The 22,891-nt window shown below is 45.8% G+C and overlaps 1 protein-coding gene across 1 annotated transcript in view; it reads left to right on the forward strand.

The window, feature by feature from the left end:
• Positions 1–19,123: 19,123 nt before the first annotated feature.
• Ccdc88c (coiled-coil and HOOK domain protein 88C) overlaps positions 19,124–22,891 on the forward strand; it is a 115,082-nt gene continuing 111,314 nt past the window's right edge. Inside the window, exons 1-2 of the mRNA XM_076849749.2 lie at positions 19,124–19,342; positions 20,033–20,133. Of these exons, the coding sequence (XP_076705864.2) occupies positions 19,283–19,342; positions 20,033–20,133 (161 nt within the window). The 5' untranslated portion in view covers positions 19,124–19,282. The remainder of the gene's footprint in view (positions 19,343–20,032; positions 20,134–22,891) is intronic.

A 22,891-nucleotide genomic window follows, 5' to 3' on the forward strand; every position in this document is an offset into this window, starting at 1 on the left:
CACTCATGCTAAGCAAGTTTTCTACCACTGAGCCACAATCCCATCCCTACAAAGTTTGGCTCTTAACAATTGAAGTTCACCAACTTGTGAATAAAAAGAAGAAACAATTAAGTGAATTATGTTTTCCACTGTTACCTAGAAAGTTCCATATCGAGTAGATGATTAATTTAAACTGACTCTTAAAACACTTGCTTTGGTATTCTCAGGATTCTTGTAGAGTGAAGTGTCACTTGCCTTCATAAATTGTGGTCTAGTGATCAAAAAATAGATGCTAACTCTTGGCCTCCACAGTTAAGAGATGCCTTTTCACTGGTGGACTGTTATATTTCCCTTGTCATTAGCAATTACAGCTATTTAAACAAAAATGACACAAATGTTGCTATAATAATTAGAGAAATGAGGTCTGAAATAGCTTGTCATCTCATGAAAGAGTACCCTTAGCAAGAAATTGCTAGGAACACTAACTTGGCATTGACATGGTTCTGACTCATAAGTCCTACCCCTTTTGGGGGAGGTAGGGGCAGGTCATGCTCCACCTCCAAGCTGCACCTCCAGTCCAAGTGTTCATATTCTTTGTCAGGTACTGTGGTGCTCACCTGTAATCCGCCAAGGCAGGAATCACAATTTCCAGCCCAATCTCAACAATTTAGTGAGACCCTGTCTCAAAATAAATGATAAGTTCAGGGGCGAAAGGAGGTGTGCAGCTCATGGCTAGAGTGCTTAACCTAGCATATGCTAGGCTTGGGTTCAGTCCATAGCACCACAAGAAAAAGTCCACATTTAATTGTAAATAGCATTTTGGTGATGGACATGAACATAGTTATGTTTTTTCCATACTCAGTTGTACCCAGATCATGCATGTAATTTTTCTTTAGAATTCTAAATTTGCAATTCAGTCTTAGTAAATTAAAGAGGCAAGAAACAAGAAAGAACATTCTTGCCACTATTTTTATCTTAACTGATTTAAGTTGTAGTCTTTGTAGAGGTTGCAAGATCAGAACAGCAACAAATTTAAGCTGGAAGGATTAAGTGGAAAACTTAAGGTCATCAACAGATTTATAGGATTTCCTCCCCACCCGCACAGTGCTGGGGGTAGAACCCAGGGCCTCACACAAGCATTCTACCACTAAGCCACATCCCCAACCCATAGAAGCTTTAGATTTTTTTTTTTTTTTTTTTTTTTTAATGGTGCTAAGAATCAAACCCAGTGCCTCACACATGCTAGGCAAGAGCTCTACCATTGAGCCACAGCCCCGGCCCCCTACCCCATAGATGTTTTAAAATCCCTTCTCGGGAGAAGTTAGGATCTCAGAATTTTAACATACAGGTTATGTTAACTTTTTTTTCTTAGTATTTATTTTTTAGTTGTAGTTCCCCTGCACGTGTCAGGTGAGCACTCTACCACTGAGCTATACAACCTTAGCCCCTAGGTTATAACTTTTATTGTTGTAATAGTATGTATTTCATTAAGAGGATTATAGAATTTTTCATGGGATGAATTATTGTCACCCACAGAGACATGATAAGAGGGGTAGTCATCACTGTGTTTTAATTCTGATAATCACTTCGGTTTTTCTCATTGGCCTTAATACCTCCTCTAGTGTCTTTCATCTGGTTAAATCTGAAAGAAAACTGTAGGGAGCCTCTTCAGATACTGAATGTCTTAATGACTAGATCAGATGTCTCCTTTCTTAAAATAGCTCTGCTAGAAACAGCTTTCTTGACCTTTTCCATCTCCCAGATAAATTCTAACATGGTCTTAAAGGAAATAGTGGTTACTTAGGCGGGATGCTAGATGGGTTTATGTTCACTTATTAATTTTGTTCTACATCCAAAACCCCACACCACCATTTCAAAGAAACTGCTGTAGTGTAGGTCACAGCCTACCTGCAAATCCAGTGTCCTCCGTTTCACATTACTGTCACTTAGGCAGCATGGATCCCAACCACTGTCTTGGGATCTTCTTCTGGGTTCTGTAATAGCATTGTGCTTTAACATTCTGCTCTGCCTTCTGATAACTCTTCTTACTCCTTAAATGGTGGGACTCCTCAGGCACTCCTTCCCAGGCTGTAACCATGTCACATTTCTTCTGTGTCCCTGACAATCATGCTGTGATCTAAAGGACTCTCTGTTTTTGTTTTTGTTTTTTTTCCCCCTCTTTCAGTAGCTGTTATTTAACCCAGGAGCATCCTACTACTGGGCTAGTTCCCTGCCCTTTTTTATTTATTTATTTATTTATTTTTAAATTCTGAACCGGTCTCACTAAACTGCCCTGACTGGCCTTGAACTTGCGGTTCTTCTGCCTCGGCCTCCTTTATACCTGAGACTGTAGGTGTGCACCACTACACCCAGCAAGTTTGATTCATTCTTGACCATAAAAATCCCCTGTCGTGGATATAAAGAGAGGACTCAAGATCTCCGTCCTTTGTAATTTTGGTAATTATATGTAACTAAGATACCCTCTGGTTGGTTTTACTAACTCATGTCTTGAATAATTTCAACAATACCTGAAGTCACATTTCTTTAACTTTCCCTGGTCTGTTCATCCCTGGTCCCAGCACTTCTAACTCTGACTGTCCTAGGTATGAGCTATAGATTTCACAGACCCACTCATCTATTAGTCTGATGTTTATTAAATCTTGGGGCTCTTAAACTTTTACATGTTGGTAGATTTGCAGCAATAGGAATCCCTGAAGGGCAGGTCCAGTTTTACACAGACCTTGTACAGCTATGAGCAACACCACGCCATAGATGTGATTAGGTCCATAGAGCAGCAGGTGGTTGGCTTCATGGATTCCCTGTGTAGGTGCAGTGGCACTTTGTCATAGTAATGATAACAGAGAAAAGTTTATTTCTGAAAAAAGATCACATTTTAGAGAAAGCCAAAAAAAAGGAAGAAAAAAAAAAGTGTGATCACTGAAATAAAAAATGAACAAAACGGACAGACCTTGACAGATCAGCAACGCCTTTATTTTTTGGTACTGGGGATTAAACAGTGGTACTAACTCAGGGTACTCAGCTCTGAGCCACATCCCCAGCCCTATTTTGTATTTTATAAGGGACTCACCAAATTGCTTAGCACCTCACAGTTGCTGAGGCTGGCTTTGAACTTGCAATTCTCCTGTCTCAGCCTCCCAAGCCACTGGGATTACAGGCCTGGGCCACCACACATAGCATCAGCAACACCTTTTGTTAAGCAGTGGAATTGAGCAGTCAGGCCTCTGAGGGACACGTCTTCAGGGGAAAACAGTGGCAGGCCACCATGAGGGTCTGGGTTTTATAGAGCCTTAGCAGAGCCAGGTCATGGTAGTTTTGGTGGTGGGCTCATTTAGGGCAGGGCAGGTAAGGGAAGTTGCCCAGCATGGTCTCAAACTCCTGGCAGAAGTGATGCCCCTGCCCCAGCCTGTTAGAAATACTCAGGTGTAGCAAGAAATCAAACAAGTGCTCAGAAGTGGGTCTACAAGGCAAACTTCACTCCTGCTAGAAGGGCATGCTCTTGAACCTGGCTAGCAAGCACACTCGGGCAGGCAGCCGGCCTGCTTTTATCCAACAGCAGCTGCTCCAGGTCGCAGTCTACATGGTTAGCTAATTTCAAAATAGGGATGACAAAGAGAAGGGCTACAGTTAAAATAGCTACAATTGACTCTTACTTCCCAATTAAGGCTAAATACTGTACTCAAAATGGACCCATGAGCTTTACATCTCTCCCAGCCTCCCAGGCAGGTAGCTGGGACTGCAGATGTGTGTCACTGTGCCCATCTTCTACAGATACACGTATTTTACTTTGATACTACTTGAAGTCCTAAAGAACTACTTTAGAGGAAGGGCTGGGGATGTGGCTCAAGCGGAGGCGCGCTTGCCTGGCATGCGTGCGGCCTGGGTTCGATCCTCAGCACCACATACAAATAAAGATGTTGTGTCCACCGAAAACTAAAAAATAAATATTAAAAAATTAAAAAAATAAAAAGAGATAACTAAACTAATCCCATGGTTCTGATGTGGTCTCACTGAGAGATCCCAAAGCCAGAGCCCAGGGAACTTGGCCTTTGGAATTCTTGGGGTGGCTTTCAAAGAGGGTAGAGAATGTAAGGAATTGTTATTAGTGAAAACTTCTCACCCCTGTGAACATACTTCACTGTGAACATAAAGGAGTGAAGTCCTTTAAGGGCCCACTCTAGAAGACGGGAATGGGGCCGATCAGGAAAATGTCAATAAGCTAAAGCCTGAATGAGTGCTCAGGAGACACAGTGTGGTCCATGCTGTACTCTGATTGATCGCTTGAGTCTAAGAACAAATTTCCTAATAAGAGTGTTGCAAAGTTACAGACAGAGCACAATCACGGAGCCAGAGAGGGCTGGGTTTGAATTCTTACTCTACTGCCAAGAACTTAGGTGTTGGGGATATGCTCAGTAGTAGAGGTCCCGAGTTCAATCCCCAGCACAAGAAAAAGGAAAAAGAAGACTTAAGAACAAGTTCCTTAGCCGGGCACAATGGCGGTGCACATCTGTAATCCCAGCAGCTGGGGAAGCTGAGATAAGAGGATCCGGAGTTCTAAGCCAGGCTCAGCCACTTCGAGGCACTAAGTAACTCAGTGAGACCCTGTCTCTAAATAAAATACAAAATAGGGGCTCAGTGGTCGAGTGCCCCTGAGTTCAATCTTTGGTACCCCCTACCCAAGAAAAGAGAAAAGAATAAGTTCCTTGAGTCTTGGTTTCCTCATCCCTAATGGGACTGATACCTACAAAACAATTGTGAGGGCTTTAGTGCAGACAGAATATAAAACCTGCTCCCCACAAGACGCAGGTACCTGAGTAGAGGATAGCTATTTAAATTAGTATACAGGTTCAATCTCCAGCACTGCAAAGGAAAATGTATATATTTATTCTTTTTTGCAGTGTTGGGGATCAAACCCAGGGCCTCATGTATGTGTACTTTTTTCTATTTTTTTTTTTTTTTTTTTTGCAGTGCTAGAAACCAAAACCAGGGCCTCATGAATGCTAAGCAAGGATTCTACCACTGAGCCACACCCCAAGCATGTCTAAACATTTTTGTGGTGCTGAGGATTTGAACCCAGGGCCTTGTGTATGCTAAAGATGTGCTTGAGCGTTGATCTCTATCTCTAGCCCTAAATTAATATATGAATACAGTTCAAACCTGGAAGGAGATGGCCATGGTAACTGACTTTCTGTTTAAGATCTGAAATTGGGAGTCTTTCATAGTTCATGCAGGGGACTCAGCGTATTGGTTAAAATACATCCAGAAATGACAGAGTGGAAAACATGGCAAGTCCTGCCCCCAAAAGCAATGATAAAACTGGGCACAACTGTCAAAACCAACCATTTCTGAATTCTAGAATAATCAAGAAGGCATCATAAGAAATTGAGAAGGGTTTATTCAACAATCTCAGGTTGGGACACTGGGAGTCTGGGTGCTACTGCCTTCCCCTCTGGCCACCACCCTCTTCACTACCCTCAACCAGATAGGTTGTTCTACCAAGAACAAAATAATGAAAGAAAAGGCCTCCAGATCATACACCTGGCGTGGCAGCACTTGTAATCTCAGCAACTCAGGAGGGAGGATATGCGTTCAAGGCCAGCCTCGGCAACATAGCAAATAAATAAATAAATAAATAAGGAAGAAGTACAGCTCTTTGCAGATGACACAATCTTGCATACAAGAAGTCCTAACAAATACCTACAGAACTAGTCACCTTGCTGAGCAAAGTTGCAGGTGCAAAATCAACATATGAAATTTGATTATATTTCTATATGTTAGCAATAAATGACCCCAAAATGAAATTAAGAGAACAAGTCCTTTTATAATAGGTTTTCAGGTGTTTTTGTTATTTTGGAACAGGGGTGGGGGTGAGTTTGAACCCAGGGGTGCTTTTCCACTGTCCTACATCCCCAGTCCTTTTAATTTTAAAAGAGAGTCTCATTCAATTGCCAGGGCTGACCTCAAATTTGTGGTCCTCAGCCTCAGCCTCCTGAGTTGCTGGGATGACAGATGTGACCCACTGTACCCAGTTCCATTTACAATAGCATGAAGAATACAATACAGTACTTAGGAAGCTCTTTCTGCCATCTTGGATCCTGTGGAGGCCTACTAGGGACAGAGCTTCTAAAAGGCAGGCTTGTCTGAGACACTGTGGCTATGTGTGCCGTCTGTGGAGTTCATAGTTCTTAAAACTGAAGGTGTTTGGGCTGGGGATAGGGCTCAGTTGGTAGAGTTGCTTGCCTCTCATGCACAAGGGTTAGGGTTCCATCCCTAGCACCCCAAAAATATTGAAGGTGTTTATGCCTAAGATTAAATTGAAATTTGTTTGGGCAAAAAATGTGTTTATGTGTACAAAGCAAAGAATAACAGAGTGACTCCTGGTGACAAACCAAACAGAACCAGAGTAATCTGGGCAGAGGTGACTCGTGCCCATGGCAACAATGTCATGTTGTGCCAATTTCTGAAACAGCCTTCCTGCTAAGGCCACTGGACACAGACTGTGCGATGCTGTACTCTTTGAGGATTTAAACTAATGCAAAGTAAATAAAAACAGGGGGAAATACTTAGGAACAGATTTAACAAAAGAAGGACAATGTTTATATCCTGAAAACTATGTGATTTCTTTCATTTTTGAAAGAAATTGAAAAAAATTTAAATAAGTGGACTATATCCAATGCTTACGGATTGAAGATTTGGTGTTTTTAAAGTGGAAATGCTCCCCCATTAACCACAGGCTCGATGAAAATCCCAGTCAGAATCCCAGTTGGTTTCTATGGAGGTGTTGAAAAGCTGCTTCTAAAATTTATAATGGGATGAAGATGTGGCTTTGTGGTTGAGTTTGATCCCTGGCAGCAAAAAACAAACAAGCAAACCCAACAAAAAACACTAAATAAAACAAGAAACATGGACTGGGAGTAGAGTTCAGGGTTGAGTATGTGCTTGGCATGTGCAAGGCCCTGGGTTCAATCCCCAGAACGAAACATCAGAGTAGGAGGACTCGTATTTTCAAAAAATTCCAAAGTTAGGCCTGGGGGCTGGGGTTGTGGCTCAGCGGTAGAGCATTCACCTAGCATGTGCAAGGCCCTGGGTTTAATCTTCAGCACCACACATAAATAAAGGTATTCTGTGCAACTACAACTAATAAATAAATAAATATTAAAAAAAAAAAAAAGTTAGGGCTGGAGATGTAGCTCAGGGGTGGAGCCTTGCCCACTGTGCCCGAGGCCCTGGGTTCCAACTCCAGCACATGAAAACAAACAAAAACTTAGTAGGAAGCAACGTGGACAGTGAGTCCTGGCGTGTACATACAGATCAGCTGGAAGAGAACTGAATTTTCAAAAATAAAATCTTGAGTCCATAGTCAGCCAATTTTCAACAAAGATACTGTTATGTGCTGAATTGTAAGCTCTCAAAATTCAGACATTGAGGCCCTAATCCCCACCCTTCAGAATGTGACTGCATTTGGAGACAGGGTCTTTCAAGACGTAACTAAATGAATTCCTTTTTTCTTTTTTTGGTACTGGGGATTCAGCCCAGGGGATTTTACTAGTGAACTACATCCCCAGCCCTTTTTGTTTTTTGAGACAGGGTCCCCCTAAGTTGCTTAGGGCCTTGCTGAATTGCTGAATGCCTCAACCTCCCAAGTCACTGGGGGTTATAGGTGAGTGCCACCAATTAAAATGAATCATACAGTGGCATTCTAATCCAGCGTGATGTGTTCTTATAAGAAGAGGAAATGAATACACAGACACAGAAGGAAGATCGTGTGAAGATTCAGGGAGAAAACACTATCTAAAGCCTGGAGAGGGCTGGGGCAGGGCTCAATGGTAGAGCACTTGCCTAGCATGTGTGAGACCCTTAAAAAATTAAATAAACAAATAAAGGTATTGTGTCCATATACAACTAAAATATTTTTAAAACAAACAAATAAATAAATAAATAAATCCTGGAGAGCCGTCTCAGAAGAAACCAAGCCCAAGGACACCTTGATCTTGAACTACGAGCCTTCAGAATCATGAAAATTAGATTTTTTTTTCCTCCTGTTGAAGCTACCCAATGGTGATATTTTGTTATTGTAGGTCTAGCAAACTCACACAGATTTTAGGACAAAGTCTGTTTCTAGAACAAAATCTTAATTTTGAGGGATTTCTCAAATTGATTCTCTAATGCAATTAGGTTTAAAGGCACGAATGACTTTTAATGATTTACTTTAAGTGATTTATTTAAATTATTTTAATGATTTCCCAATAGCAGAGACAGCCTGGACAATCCATGGCCCAATGCAAAGTGAAGAGACCCAAACATCACCATTGGCTTCTCTGAATCAGATACTTGTAAGAGGCAAGGTTCTGTGGGATCATGTCTGATGTCTGGACATTTTCACCAAACCAGAAATATGAAGATTGGCTGGCTGCACCTAGTTTCACTGAACAAAGTGGGGAAAGAAGGTTGAGCTCAGGCATTTCAATTTCCAGACAAGGGCTACATCAATGAACAGAAAGCTGCTAGTTTTGTCCAGAGAGACCCCAATCTCCTGTAGCTGCAAAGCTGAGATCACTAACATCCAAATCTAGAGCGTCATCCTGTGGGTGACTGAATTAAAATGTAAGTGGGGTGCTCAACCCTCCAGCACATCCACCCAAGAAGGGTGCTGTTGTTGGAACCATGTCTACCTACCCCAAATACATATGTTGGTGGCAACCTTCAATGTGACTACTGTATTTGGAGATAGAACTTTTGAGAGGTAATTAAGGTTAAACGAGGTCATAATCCAGTAAGTCTGGTGTTCTTACCAGAAGAGGAAGAGCCCCTGGCACTCTTGCATGTCCTTGTATATGCAAAGGGGAGGCTATGGGAGGACAGGGCCAGAAGGGTAGCCATCTGCAAGCAAGGAAGAGAGCCCTCACCAGAAACCAAATTTGATGCTAAGTTGATCTTAAACTTCTAGACCCCAGAACTGTGAGAAATAAATTTCTATTGTTGGGCACCCCATCTGTGGCATTCTGTGTCTGAGGAGGTGAACCCTGCTTTTGTAGTTCCATGCCAGACACTTTGATTCTCTTCAGGACCCGGGTACATCATCCACCTTTGCTCTAACCCCATAACTAGACTCAAGTCCCAGCAGACCCCTAAAGGTGAGGTACAAAGGGTGGCCCATTAGAAGGTGGGCTGCACTCCAAAAGAACATCACCATCCCCTATGCACAAGGAATGCCCTCTGAGACCACCAGTGGATGCCTGGACCATGGACAGTGCTGTGTTCTGTTAGTTAATGCTTTTCCATCTTAACTAAGCACTGGTCACACAGTGGTGTAACTGTTGCAGTTAGAGATGTGACACCAAAACCAGCATGAATTGTTCTTCTTCAATGTCACGGACAGAAACAACCTCAGCCTACTTATTATTTTCTTATCGAGAACTTTTACCTTTCCTTTTAAAGGATGCACTTTATGGCTTCTCTTTGGCACATCTGAGTTGCCAGCATACCAACTCTTGCAGTTTGAAGTCATTATTAAGTTTAGAAAAGGGTCACTAGGGGGGCTGGGGTTGTGGCTCAGTGGTAGAGCGCTTGCCTAGCACATGTGAGGCCCTGGGTTCAATTCTCAGCACCACATAAAAATAAGTAAGTAAAATAAAGGTATTTTGTCCAACTACAACTAAAAAATAAATATTAAAAAAAGGTCACTAGGACACAAGCACCACAGTACCACAACACTAGATCTGATAACTGAGGTGCCTACTAAGTGCCTTCTGGGTGGGTGGTGTATACAGTGTGGATACACTAGACAAGGGACAACTCATGTCCTGATGGGAGCAGATGGGGTAGGAGTTTACTGTACTACTCAGAACATTAGGAAATTTGAACTTTTGAAATTTTTATTTCTGAAATCTTCCATATTTTCAGAGCAAGGGTGACTGAAACCACAGAAGTGAAATAATAGGGGTACTGTGTGTGTGTGTGTGTGTGTGTGTGTGTGTGTGTGTGTGTGTTTTCTGTTCCTTTGGACAACCTTAATATGGTTGCCAAGGTCATTCCACAAAGAAATAATAACCTTGGGGCTGGAGTTGTAGCTCAGCAGTAGAGTGCTTGCCTTTTACGTGTGAGGCACTGCGTTTGATTCCAAGCACCACATATAAATAAGCAATTAAATTAACATCCAACAACAACTAAAAAAAAATACACACACACACACACACACACACAAAGAAATAAAAATCTTTTCCACAAATGGAGCTAAAACAATAGTCAACGTAAAAGAATGAAGTTGTGACTTTGCCTCACATAAAGTAACTCAAGATGGATGAAAGACCTCAGTGTAAGCATAAAACCATGAAATTATTACAAGAAAGCCTAGAGGCAATTGTTTATGACCTTGGAGTTGGCAATGGGTTCCTAGATCTGACGCATAATCAAAAACATGAGGGCAGGGATGTAACTCCATGGTAGAGCGCTTGCCTAGTGTGCGCAAGCCCCTGGGTTTGATCCCCAGCACCACAAAGGAAGGAAATTAAATCCAAACTAAATCAAGCAGAAAGAATAAGATAGAGAGTAGAAATCAATGACATTAAGGAAAGAAAAATAATAGCAATATTTTTCTTTGGAAAAAAATCAATAAAGTCAATGAACATCTGGCTAAACTAACCTCAGGGAAAAAGGAGAGAAAATTAAGCAGAGCAAACGTGAAAGAGGAAAGGAACACCTGCAGCCACCACGGACATTACAGGTACAATATGGGCACAGTGGGAACAGGTCTATGACAGAGCAGCTGACAATTAAGATCAAATGGAGCCAGGCATGGTGGCTCACGCCTGTAATCCCAGCGGTTTGCGAGGCTGAGGCAGGAGGATCCCGAGTTCAAAGCCAGCTTCAGCAATGGCGAGGCGCTAAGCAACTCAGTGTAATACAGTACAAAATAGGGCTGGGGTGTGGCTCAGTGGTGGGGTGCCCCTGAGTTCAATCCAAAAAAAAAAAAAAAAAGATCAAATGGAGACAATCTTTAAAGGTGCCAACTACCAAAGCTTCATCAGATTACCAAATAGATAATCTGATTATCTGATTACTTCGTATCTGTTTGTATCAGAGAAACTGAACTTTTAAACAGGACCTGGAGGCCCGCACCTGTAATACCAGCTACTCAGAAGGCTGAGACAGGAAGATTGTGAGTTCAAGACCAGCCTGGGAAATTTAGTCAGACCCTTTCCCAAAATAAAATATAAAAAGAGCTGGGGCCACAGCCCAGTGCTGCAATAAATAAATAAATAATTTAAAAAATTAATCATGCTTTGGTATGAATCCTTTTTCTCAGAGTTTAATTGTAGTAAAAAACCATCCAAGGCCAGGGTTTTGGCTCAGTGGTAGAGTGCTTGCCTAGCATGCATGAGGCACTGAGTTCAATCCACAGCACCACATAAAAATAAACAGATAAAATAAAAGTATTGTGTCCATCTACAACTAAATAAAATAAAATAAAATAAAATAAAATAAATCCAGCTCTGGGCATGGTGGCACACATCTGTAAACTCACCTCTGGAGGCTGAGGCAAGAGGATGGCAAGTTTGAGGTCAGTTTCAGCAATTTAGCAAGGCCCTACGCAATTTAGCTAATCCCTGTCTCAAAATAGAAAATAAAAACAGTAGGGGATGTGGCTCAGAGGTTAAGTGCCCAAAGGTTCAATCCCTTGTACAAATAAAATAAAATCAGCAACTAAAACTTTAGTTCCAGACGTCTTTACTGGCAAATCAAACGAATCAAATTCTACCAAATATTTAAGGAAAAATAATGACAACTGTATCAAAGTCTTCTAGGATACCAAGAAGAAGAACTATACAACGCCCTGGGTTTGAGCCCAGCACCAGGGGGAGAAAAATAGGGATCGGTTTCCTATTTATTTTATGAAGTCATTGTTACTTGACCCTCACCAAAAGACATTACAAAAAGAGAAAACTATAGACCAACACCCCTCATGAGTATACATGTGAAAATTCTCAGTGAATCTCAACAAATTACTAGCAAATTGAATTTAATAATACATAAACATAATAAATCCTAATGGCAACCAAGGTTTATCCCAGGAATGCAAGACTGGCTCAACATCCGAAAGTCAATTAATGTCATTCACCACATTGATAAATGTGAATATAATAATATGTAAATTTTTGTACAAACACAAACACCAAAAGTAAACCCCGGGGAGACAAATGATTCACTGGGTAGAAAATATGGCAACATACAGCATGAATGGGCAAACCCCCAATCTCTATGAAGAACCTTTAAAAAGGTTTAGGTTGTCCAAAAATCCTACAGAAAAATGGACAAAAGGCTTTGGAACACTCAGTTCACCAACAGAGATACTGAAAGCTGGCTTATGACCACGGGCTGGAATTCGCTCAACATTGGAGACAGCAAATTAAAACTGCAGGTGGCTCCACTTCTCACTGGTGGGGTCAACAAAGTCGTGGAAGCCCGAGGGTGTCCTCTGCTGGTGAAGTGGCACTGCCCTCTATTGCTCATGCGTCACTCAGGTCTTCAGGCTTGAGCACAAAAGGTGTTTTCAGAACCCCAGAGTTAGGAACCCTGTTCAGAGCCTGAACCAGGCCCTAAAAATGCTTGGTCCTGTTCTGTACTGGCCGTGAGCAGAGCTGAGGTAGCTGAGGGCAGGGACTTGGAGCCAACTCCCTGTGGAGTTTTTCAGATCCCTTAAACATGCAAACCTTTGTGAACATGTGCCCTGCTGTGCTGTTCCTCAAGAGTCTCTCCTACGCATGTCACATGTGGAATCGTGGCACGGGGGTGGAGTCCTGAAAGGAGCCACCCTCTTTGGTTCTTCTTGCTTCTTCCCACCATTTACTGCCTCACGCTGCGCCACCTGGGTGGCCCTGCCACTGCAGACCTTGTTTCTCTTCCATTCCCTGTGGGTGTCTGATGCCAGGCACCATGACATGTTCATGTTCTGATGTGTCCTCTAGGCCTGTGCCCTCACAGCACGTTTTACCAAATCGCAGCTCATGCTGGAGGCTGGCTGGTAAAGAAAGGGCGAAGGGGAGCCATGCTTTCCAGAGCATTCTTAAAGTGCCCAGGAATCAACTAGAGATCCTGTTTACATGCAGATTCTGATTCATATAGGACTTGGGGAGCTCCCTCTTGCCAGTGGTCCACAGGCCAAGCAGAGGCTACTAGAGGAATACCGGTGGTGGCGTGGTGGAGCACACCTGTAATCCCAGCCGCTGGGGAGGCTGAGGCAGGAGGATCACAGAGTTCAAAGCCAGCCTTGGCAACTTACTGAAGCCCTAAGCAACTCAGTGAGACCCCGTCTCTAAATAAAATGTAAAAAGGGGCTGGGGATGTGGCTCAGTGGCTAAGGCCTCTGGGTTCAATCTCTAGCACAGAAGAGATAGAGACAGAGAGAGATGGGTGGGCTCCCCAGGGTTGGCGGCAACTCATTCTTCCTCCCCCATCCCCACCCTCTGTCAGAGCACTGCCTAGCCCTTCTCACCACCCACAGCTCTAGGGAGGGCTCTGCTCATCTCTCCCAGGGATCACTGCAGAAGTCTCACGATTTACCTCCACACCTTTCCCCGCTTTAATCCATTTCTCAAGGTTGTACAGAGAAGATTCTCCTGAAATGCAAACCCGCTTAAGTCCTCCCCCAGTCTCAGGACTTTCGTTGACTCCCCTTTTCCTTAGGATAAAGCTGAACTCTTGCCTGAGCCCAGCAGGCTCCTGCAAGAGGGTCCAGGCTGCCCCACCAGGACCACCTCCCTCGGCTCCTCATCCCGTGGGGTTCCCTCCACACACCTCTGCCCATGGGTGCCCTCTGTCGGGAGTATTGTGCTCAGCTCTCTGCAAGGCATGTTCTTACTCATCCTTATACGCCCTGGGCACATATCACATCCTCAGCAAAGCCTCTCGGGAGTCCCTGAAAGAAGCAGAGTCAAACACACCCTCCTTTACACTATTTCTGACCTTATACAAGCCTCCCAAGATGCTTCATAGCTGGACATGGTGGCATGTACCCAAAGTCCCAGCTACTCCGGAGGCTGAGGTGCAAGGTTACTTGGGCCCAGAAATTTGAGGCCAACTTGGGCAACATAGTAAGACCCTGTCTCAAAAAACCCCAGCAACGTAATAATGATCATTTAGAAGCACAGCGTCTGTGTTATACCCCCCAGGGCTCTCACAGTCAGGGCCACCTAGCCTTCACTATGTTCCAGAGAACACAGTTCTGAGCCAACACATGGCTTCACAGCATGGCCCCTGTCTCAGAATGTGTAGTCAGCAAGAGAGAGCCTGGACCTGCTTGGAATTCCCGGCTCAACCTAGTCCCAAATTGGCTGAGAAAATTTAGATAGATCACATGAATCAACCTGTCTTCTCTGTTGAAATGCTGTGATAAACAAGGATCTCATTTACATGAGGATGCTTTGAAAAAATATCAAGTGCTTCAGTAATTTTAATGATTTAGTAATTTTAGCAATCATTTAGGTTACGCCAGGCACTTTACCTAGAGGGTTCCTAGTCCTCACCACAGCCCTGGGAGATTGACAGTAATAGCCAAATTGTGCAGACAGGAAACCAGGGCCGCAAAGCCAAGAAATGTATTTTGAGTTACACTGCAAACAGGACAGAGCCAGGACTCAGACCCAAAGGTCTGCTGGCCCCAGACAGAAACGTTTTCTATTCAGATTTTGTGTAAGCCTTTCTCATGCAAAATTATATTATTGTCAGGAGCCATTCTCACACGTGACTGGGTGACTCCAGGTTAGGGTCTGAGGCATTCTGGCTGTGTCGGAGCTTTCCCAGCCCTCTCCTGTTGAGAGAACCTGTTCGTGTGGGGGTGTAACTGACCACTGGCCCTGGAGGCCCAATCACTGACCCTGACCTTGGAGTGCGGTCCCCCCCTCTTCAACCTTCATTGGATGGAATTCTCCCCTGAATTTCTTGTTCCCCAATAAAAGGCTACTCCCTGGCGTGCTCTCTCTCTCTCTCTCCTGCTAGCCCTGAGTAATCCTTGCTGCCCTGCCGGGCGGTTAGAGGAGGAAACCAGAGAGGGGAGCCGTCTCGGACCTGGTCATAGAAAAAGGTAACTGAGTCTGTGTGTTTATTTCGATCTCACTAGCTAACTTTTATGCCAAGAACCTCATTAATGAAACCATTGCGCTGGCCGCGTGGTAGATATTATATTGTCTCATCTAATAATACAGCTTCATAATAAATTATTGCATTTTTTTTCACTACTGGGGATTGTATCCAGGGCTTTATACATCTAAGATGAGCTCTCCACCACTGAGTGGTACCCCCAACCCCCCATTTTAATTAATATGTAGGTAGCTATTAAAAATGCTGAAGATTTAACTTTGTTTTTATTTCTTACTCTTTTTTGAGAGTTTGTGTCAGTCAGCTTTTCATTGGGGTGACCAATGGAATGACCAATACCTGAAAGAACAACTTATAGGAAGGTAAGTTTATTTCAGGCTCAAAGTTTCAGAGATTCAGTCCATGGTTGACTGATTCCATTATTCTGGATCTGAGATGAGGGAGAATATCATTGTGGAAGAGCAGGGCAGAGGGAAGCTGCTTAGCCCATGGCAGCCAAGAAGGGGGGGTGGGGGGGGAGAGAGAGAGAGAGAGAGAGAGAGATTGAGAGAGAGAGACACCCCAAACACATGAACTTTGCAGGGGACACCTCATACCCAAACCATAACAAGATTTGTGTTGTGTCTGTGTGCACATGTGCAGTGCCAGGGATAGAAGAGCCAGGGCCTCTTGTACAGTTTCATGTCTTGTTCAATGTGCTTATCACAATGTTTGGCACTTATCCAGTAATAAAGCATCCATTTGTAGTATAGACCTAACTCTAAAATAGGAATAATGATGGTACCTATCACCTAGGGTTGTTGTGATTATTAAATGAGTAAAATATTTAGAATGCTGACTAAAAGAATAAGTACTCAGTAAGTATTCACTGTAAATTACTGTTAGTCTTTAGGTTGAACCATTTGGAATGGTAATTTTTATAGGCCAAAGTTTGACAAAACCAGCAATTTCATATGGCTCAACCTGTATCTTTCAGAGGAAGTGCCAGGCAGAAGAAAATGGTTAGAAGTATGTTTACTTGAGCTTATTGTTTTTCAATATTGCATTTAAACTTCCATATTTCCATGTTTTAATGTATTATTTCCTATTTGAAAAAAAATCCTTTAAAGGAATTGACTGGAACATAGATATTCTTTTATGCATTTACATCTCCAAAGTCTTCAAATCTTTAATTTTGTTCCTGAATTTCACAATAACTTTTTTCAATATTTTAAGAATATTCTAAAATGTCAAACCTGTAACAGAATATAAAACCATCATAGAATATAACATTTGTTATAGGTTTGTTTCATTATTTTACACTGATTTATGCAGAAATGTTTTTCTTTTCTTTTCTTTCTTTTTTTTTTTTTTTTTTTTGTGGTGCCAGGGATTGAACCCAGGGCCTGTACATGCAAGGCAAGCACTCTACTATGCAGCTATATCCCCAGGAATGTATTCTTAAAAAGTCTTATTTAAATCTCAAAGTGAAATGACAAAGTTAAATGAATCCAACTGAGAACTGGCCATTTAAAGAATAAGGACATTTGTGACTAACCTAAAATATCTACTCAACTGCAACAACTACAAGCATTACTTCTTTTTCTTCTTTATTTTTTGGCATGAGGTGGGGGATTGAACCCAGGGGTGCTTTATCACTGATCCACATCCTCACCCCTTTTTATTTTTTATTTTGAGACAGGGTCTTGCTAAGTTGCTGAGGCTGGTCTCAAATATGTGATCCTTCTGCCTCAGGCTCCTGAGCTGCTGGGATAACAGGCATGTGCCTCGGTGCCCAGCATCTACATCTCTTTTTATGCATCACTTTGAACTTCAAATTTACCCTATGAAGCCCTAGCAAAGGAATAATATTCTTATTTTGATTTCACAGATTAAAAGGCTTATAAGAAATAATGGGCCCAGGTCACCCTGTCCTTTGAAGCCTTTCAACACATAACCTGGGCACATCCAGTTCACCTTCTAGCCACCTCACAGGGAACAAGGGAGTGGATTTTGATCTGGGTGAAGCAGCCCCGCCTGGGAATGTTGCTGGACACATCTATGGTCATGAACCAATACAGCTAACTGACCCGGAAAAGAAATTCCTGAGGTGCCAGTGGCCCAGAGACTGCCAATGTCCCCAGGGGAAAATTCCCACACCATGATGGGAAATGTCTTCAACTTGTTGAGGGCCACAGCTGAGTGTGCGCATGGCATGGGAGTGGTTGAGAGGTGGCGCCAGGGAGCCATTGAGATAATGATGGTTATGTTAAGCTGTGTATTCAATTGCATATTTGACCTTTACTGTCGGGCAATAGGGCGGCCTACTTTGGAGTTCCCATGGAGTTCTCGTGGACCCCGGTGGAGGTTGAGAGTGTTGTCGGGGAGTGTGCGTGGAGTGCTGGTGGAGTTCGGGCAATAAAGCTTCCTGTTTGAAGATACAAGTGCTTTGTGGCGGCTGGTGACTTGTGCCCAGCCAGACTGCGGCAGGAACTGTCACAAACCATTTGTCCAATGCATTTCTTAGTGTAAAAGAGTATGCTTATTAGATAAATAACCTAAAAAAATAGTTGAGGTTAGGATGAAAAAACACTGGCCAATTGGCACCGCTTACTGCTAAGAAGATGGATGTTGGATGCACGTCACACGTATTTTCTAACCGAATTTCTTTATGGACAATCAAGGAACTCTTCTAATGAATTTCTGATGCGCGCCATCACCCCCTGCCCCAACCACCTAGTCCTCAAACTTTGGTGGCTCCGCAGTCTCGGTGTGTTCTGGTAATGTGCCTTCCACACCTTAGACACTCCAAACTTGGCCACCATCTCACACACTCACAACCAGAAGTGGGCCGTAATGCCATAGGTCACCAGCAGATGTCGCAGCCTCAACACTTGACGGGGCCAACTTTCAAAAATGACTAATGAGCCAATCGGCAGCGATTGAGTGCCTTCTGTATACTTGCTGAGCATTATGATAGGCGCTTCAAATCAACCTCTTGCCAGTTGACTCCGGTGAGAAACGGTTTCAATTCGTTAAATCGTATATTGTGCTTGAACAAGGACTGGGTAGTGGTGTGAACATTATTACAGGTTGTGATCAAGTGGCAAAGACTAGCCTGGAACTAAGGCTCTGGAGCCTCGACCTTCGCTCCGCTTGTCTCGCACCGCTTTTGTCTCAGCATGGGGATCCCGCCCTGGGGCTTTCCTTCCATCCAACTAGGGAGCCTTGCCCCCTTTTCTGTACCCTGTCAACTGCTATACACCTAGGGTTGGTATCTGGCTGCCCTCCACTGAGTGGCAAGGTGGTGGTGGTTTGGAGGGTGAAGGGTGGGTAGAGTCACTGCCGGGGTGTGGCCAGGTTTGTGCGACTACATCCCCGGGTTCCTGCAGGAACTTCCAGAAGGCAGGTGGCCCGGAAGGTGGCACAGGTGGGGCTCAAGAGGCAGCCCTTTTACAGTCTAAACTCAACATAAAGTTTCCTCCTTTGGCCTCTGGGCCTGAGCCCCGCCCCACCTGCCCCTGGGCCAACCCCAGCACCCCGTGGTCGCGGGCACTTTTCTGGCGCCCGGCACAGCCGTGAGGCGCGCGGATTCGGCTCTCCAGCCACGAGCCTGGGCGGGGCCTCTAGGCAGCATCTGGGGGTTGCACCTGCCGGGACCCTGCGCCGCGTGCGTGCGGCGGCCCGCGGCGGCTTCGCAGGGCAGGCGTCCAGCTCCCAGCGCGCACCGGTGCCCACGCGCCCCAAGCCAGCACGTGGCATTCGGGGCCCGCCGCAGGCGCACGCGCGCAGGGAGGCGCCACGTGCTGTGGCCCCACGCGCGGGACGACTGCGCTCGGCTGGGGCCACGTGCGGGGAGCCGGGCCCGGGGCTTCCAAATCCGCGGGCGTGCGGGCCGCCAGCGCCCAGCGCAGCCTCCCGGCGCCGGGCTCGGGAACAGGCACCGCGAGGCGGCGCGCCAGCCGCCCAGGGCTGCCGAGGGGCGGGGCCGCCCGCATTGTTCCTCCCCGAGCGGCGGGCCCTCCCCTTCCCCCAGCCCCAGGCGGGGCGCGGGGCCGCCGGAGCCGCGGAACGTGGGCTCGCGCGCCCCGCCTTTGTCTCCCGGGCGCGAGCCGCCGCAGCCCCGCGCCCGCCGCTCGCTGCCGGAGCCGCTTTGTGCCGCTTCGCGGGGGACGCGGACGCGGGGCGCGGAGCCGGGGGGCCCAGCCTCAGCATGGACGTGACCGTCTCGGAGCTCATGGAGCTCTTCCTACAGAGCCCGCTGGTGACCTGGGTGAGTGCGCCGCCTCCCCGCCCCTTTGTTGGTGCCCTGACTCCTCTCCTGCCGGGCCGGGGTGCCCACCCGGACGCAAGGGACACAGCAGGTGGCCGCCGGCCAGGGTGGGGTTGGGCGTCCTGCAGTTCGGGGGCGCTGGGCTGCGCGCTCGCGGCTGGGCCAGGGGCGGAGCGGGTACACCTGTTCCCGCTGGGCGCTGGGCTGGCGGCCCCGGGGCCGACGGGGTCCGAATGGTCCTTCCCGAAACGGACCCTGCTTGCTCTCCGCAAAATACCCTGGTGGGTTTCTGAACCCCTAGACCAGCCGGTGAGTGGCAGTGACGGGTGGGGAATGGGGGACGCCAAGTGGGAACATGAACAGGCTGGGGTGGGCGCACTGCTTTCCAGTGGATCTGAGACGTGAGAAATTTATTGAAAAGTCCCCCCTTATCCTCCGCGCTCTCGGACGCTGGAGGAAAGTGCCCAGGAAGTTTTCCTCCTCCTGCCTCGCGCCGTTGCCCGGAGCGGCGAGGGGACAGAGGCCCTGGGAGAAGGGTAGGCTCCGTGCCTGCTGAAGTGTGCAGGGGCGTGGGTGATCCCCTTCTGTCCACACCAACCCAACCGCCTTTGCCCGAGGAACGTTCGGTGTTTTGTGCCCTTGAGTGACTTCCTGCCTTTCTCTTTTTTCTGCTCTTCCACCTCTCGGCAGGTGAAAACTTTTGGCTCCTTTGGAAGCGGCAACCAGGACAACTTGAGTCTGTATATGGATTTAGTGGACGGCATCCTTTTGAACCAAATCATGTTGCAAATGTAAGTTGCCTTCTACTGAGAAGAGGGGAAGAATGGTGCTGTAGAAGTTTAAGATTGTAAATGTGGAATGCAAGGTGGCTAGGGAGGGGCTGCCTGTTGGAGGGATACCCATATCTCAGTGTTACACGGCGCTTTTACAGCTTTCTTGGTTGTGTAAAGACCTCCATCCAGGACTGTGCTCTGGCTGCTTGTTGGATGAAGGAAATTTGGAGTGGACTGTCATTCACGAGGTGTAGATAGTGCGATTGACTTCAAACTCAAGGATTTAACTGTGGTTTGAACAATGAAATGAAAAAGCCCCTTTTCTTTTGGGGGGCACTGAACTGTAACGGAGAGTGTCTTGTTACAGGAAGTGTCAGGGGTGGGCTGAGAGCATCCTAGTGTGACTATTAAGTTTCACTTTAGGTTAGGACTCTGCCTGAGTTCCCTTGGGTTTCCTTTTTCAGTTGATTCCAGAGTTCCCTTGGGTTTCCTTTTTCAGTTGATTCCAGAGCAAGTGCAGTTGATTAAGTCTCTTTGCATGAAATGGATTTAGAGTCGGTACTTAGGAGATGCACAGGGAGTTGGATCCAGGGAACTGTTTGTTTGGAAGCATGCGACTTAAGCAAGGTCTTGGTAGAAGTTGACTTGCTAGTGTGTATGTTTGACCACATCCTTTCCTGTTGCTGAGTTCTTCAGAGCCTGTCTGCGTTTGATTGACAGCCTGTCACAATGTAGGTGTTGGCTCCTACAGTTGCATTCTGTTTTTAACTCAGAAGCTGCAAGGAACATATTGGAACTGAGAGTCAGTGTGATTCACAGTCACTTGAAGCAGAATGAAACACCCTGATGTTCTCTGTGGGTCAGCTCCTTACTCTTACCTCCTTACCTATGAACGAGTGCGTTGTCATTTTTGAGAATAAATCCAGTAGCTACTGGGAATCAGCTTCGTTTGTGGCCAGCGAAGGCGAATGAACAGTTTGGCATATCCAGAAAGATATAAATAAAAGATAGGTAATAGATTCTACCTAAAAAGGTCTGTTCAAAACATTTTCCTGTTACATTGTTTCTTTTGTTTTCTTGTCATTTGGTGTCATGCTGTGGGAGAGACCCTGCCATCTTAAAATATTTTTAAGGTGCTTCTAATCTCACTGGTCTTCAGTATTTGATTAGCTTCTAAAAAGACACGTCTGTTGTCAGTGTTGGCTGAGCTTCTCAGAGAACCTTGATGAAATGAGTTTTCCTGGGGCAGCAGAGCTCCGGCAGTCCTCCCCACATTCTGCTGGACTCCCCAGATTGCTGGGTTTCATTGGTGTCATGACCAAACTTCAACCTGTCCTTACCCAAGTGAGCCTGAGACCGTTTAATTAAAAAAAACCAGCGGTTTCGCCTCCTTTTCATTCAGCTTTACGCCCTGGCAGCCCGGGAGAACAAAAGCCCTGGGACTGTTTCTCTTTCTTCCCTGACCTTTGGAATTCCTGAAGCGTTTACCACTTGCTTGTAAATCAGGAAAGCCTGTTGGACCATTCCTTTGAGAAATGCCAGCTCATCACTTGTTCGCATTTGGCCTGCAGCTAAATGGGGCTGAAGGGCTGCTCCCCTCCCCTGGCAGTTTTCAATGATATTTTTCCTCTGTGATAAGCCAAGGTGATCATTCTGGAAGTGGGAACCTGGTGTGCTTGTGGCTCTCCTGGGTCCCTCCAGCTGGATCAGGCGTGAGGAAGGTGATGAGAGGCTTTCCAGGAGGAGCACAGCGGAGAGAGTGGGTGGGCACAGGACCCCAGCAGCACAAGGTGTCCTGCTTGGGGATCAGGGGTCAGAGTCTGTCTGGAAGTGGTTGCCAATTGGGACCTTTGGAGTGGGGGGTGTTTGAAGTGATCTTTAGAATACATTTTACTTTCCTAAATGTCTCAAACTGTGACTTGAAACAGCTGTAGGGCCTGGTGTTGCTCGCTGTAATTCCGGCTCTGGAGGCTGAAGCAGGAGAATTGCAAGTTTGAGGCCAGCCCCAGCAACTTAACAAGGCCCTATCTCAGTATAAAAAATAAGGGCTGGGGATGGCTCAATGGTTAAGTGTCTCTGGGTTTGATCTAGTTACCAAGGGGAAAAAAAAAAAGAACACCATTTCACTCTGTAAAAGTTACTGTGGTTTATTAAGAAATAGGGGCTGGGGCTCGGACTCAGTGGTAGAGCACCTGCCTAGCATGGGCAAGGCCCTGGGTTCAGTCCCCAGGACCATAGAAGTTAAATAAGTAGAACTCTTGCCCCACTATTGGACAGCCTAGGTGGCCAGCCTGGGTTTGAACCCTAGGTCTCTTTCCTGCTAGCAGTGTGACATGGGACGTGCCACTTGGTGCGTCCATTTCCCATCTGTAACTTGGGAAGTACAGTTCTTCTGAGGAGCGCTGGTTGTTGGCTCTTGTGAGACGCTGTGCCAGCTCTGGGCCCAGGGCTCCTGCTCCGTTACAGTCCAGAAAAGATCAGAGGCTCCCCATTAGAGTTTGTGTTCAGTCTGCCTTTCCCCCACATTCTCAGTCCCTAAAGGGCCGTAGGATTCTCAGCCTCAGCTCTCTTCCGATGAGGTCTGAAGTGAAGCTGGACCTGGGCAGAAGGCCTGGCCCCACATCCGATTCTGTACTTTAGCCGGGCCTCAGTTTTCCCTCTGCCAAGTGGAGAAATGTCAGACTAAGGCGCAGGTAAGCCTTATCTCCTGCGCTGGGAGCCCAAGACCGTGAGCTGGTCCACTCTGATAAATGCTCCCCAAGTTGGTAGGCCCCAG

Source organism: Callospermophilus lateralis, chromosome 3 (assembly GCF_048772815.1).
Source record: "Callospermophilus lateralis isolate mCalLat2 chromosome 3, mCalLat2.hap1, whole genome shotgun sequence".
NCBI lineage: Eukaryota > Metazoa > Chordata > Mammalia > Rodentia > Sciuridae > Callospermophilus > Callospermophilus lateralis.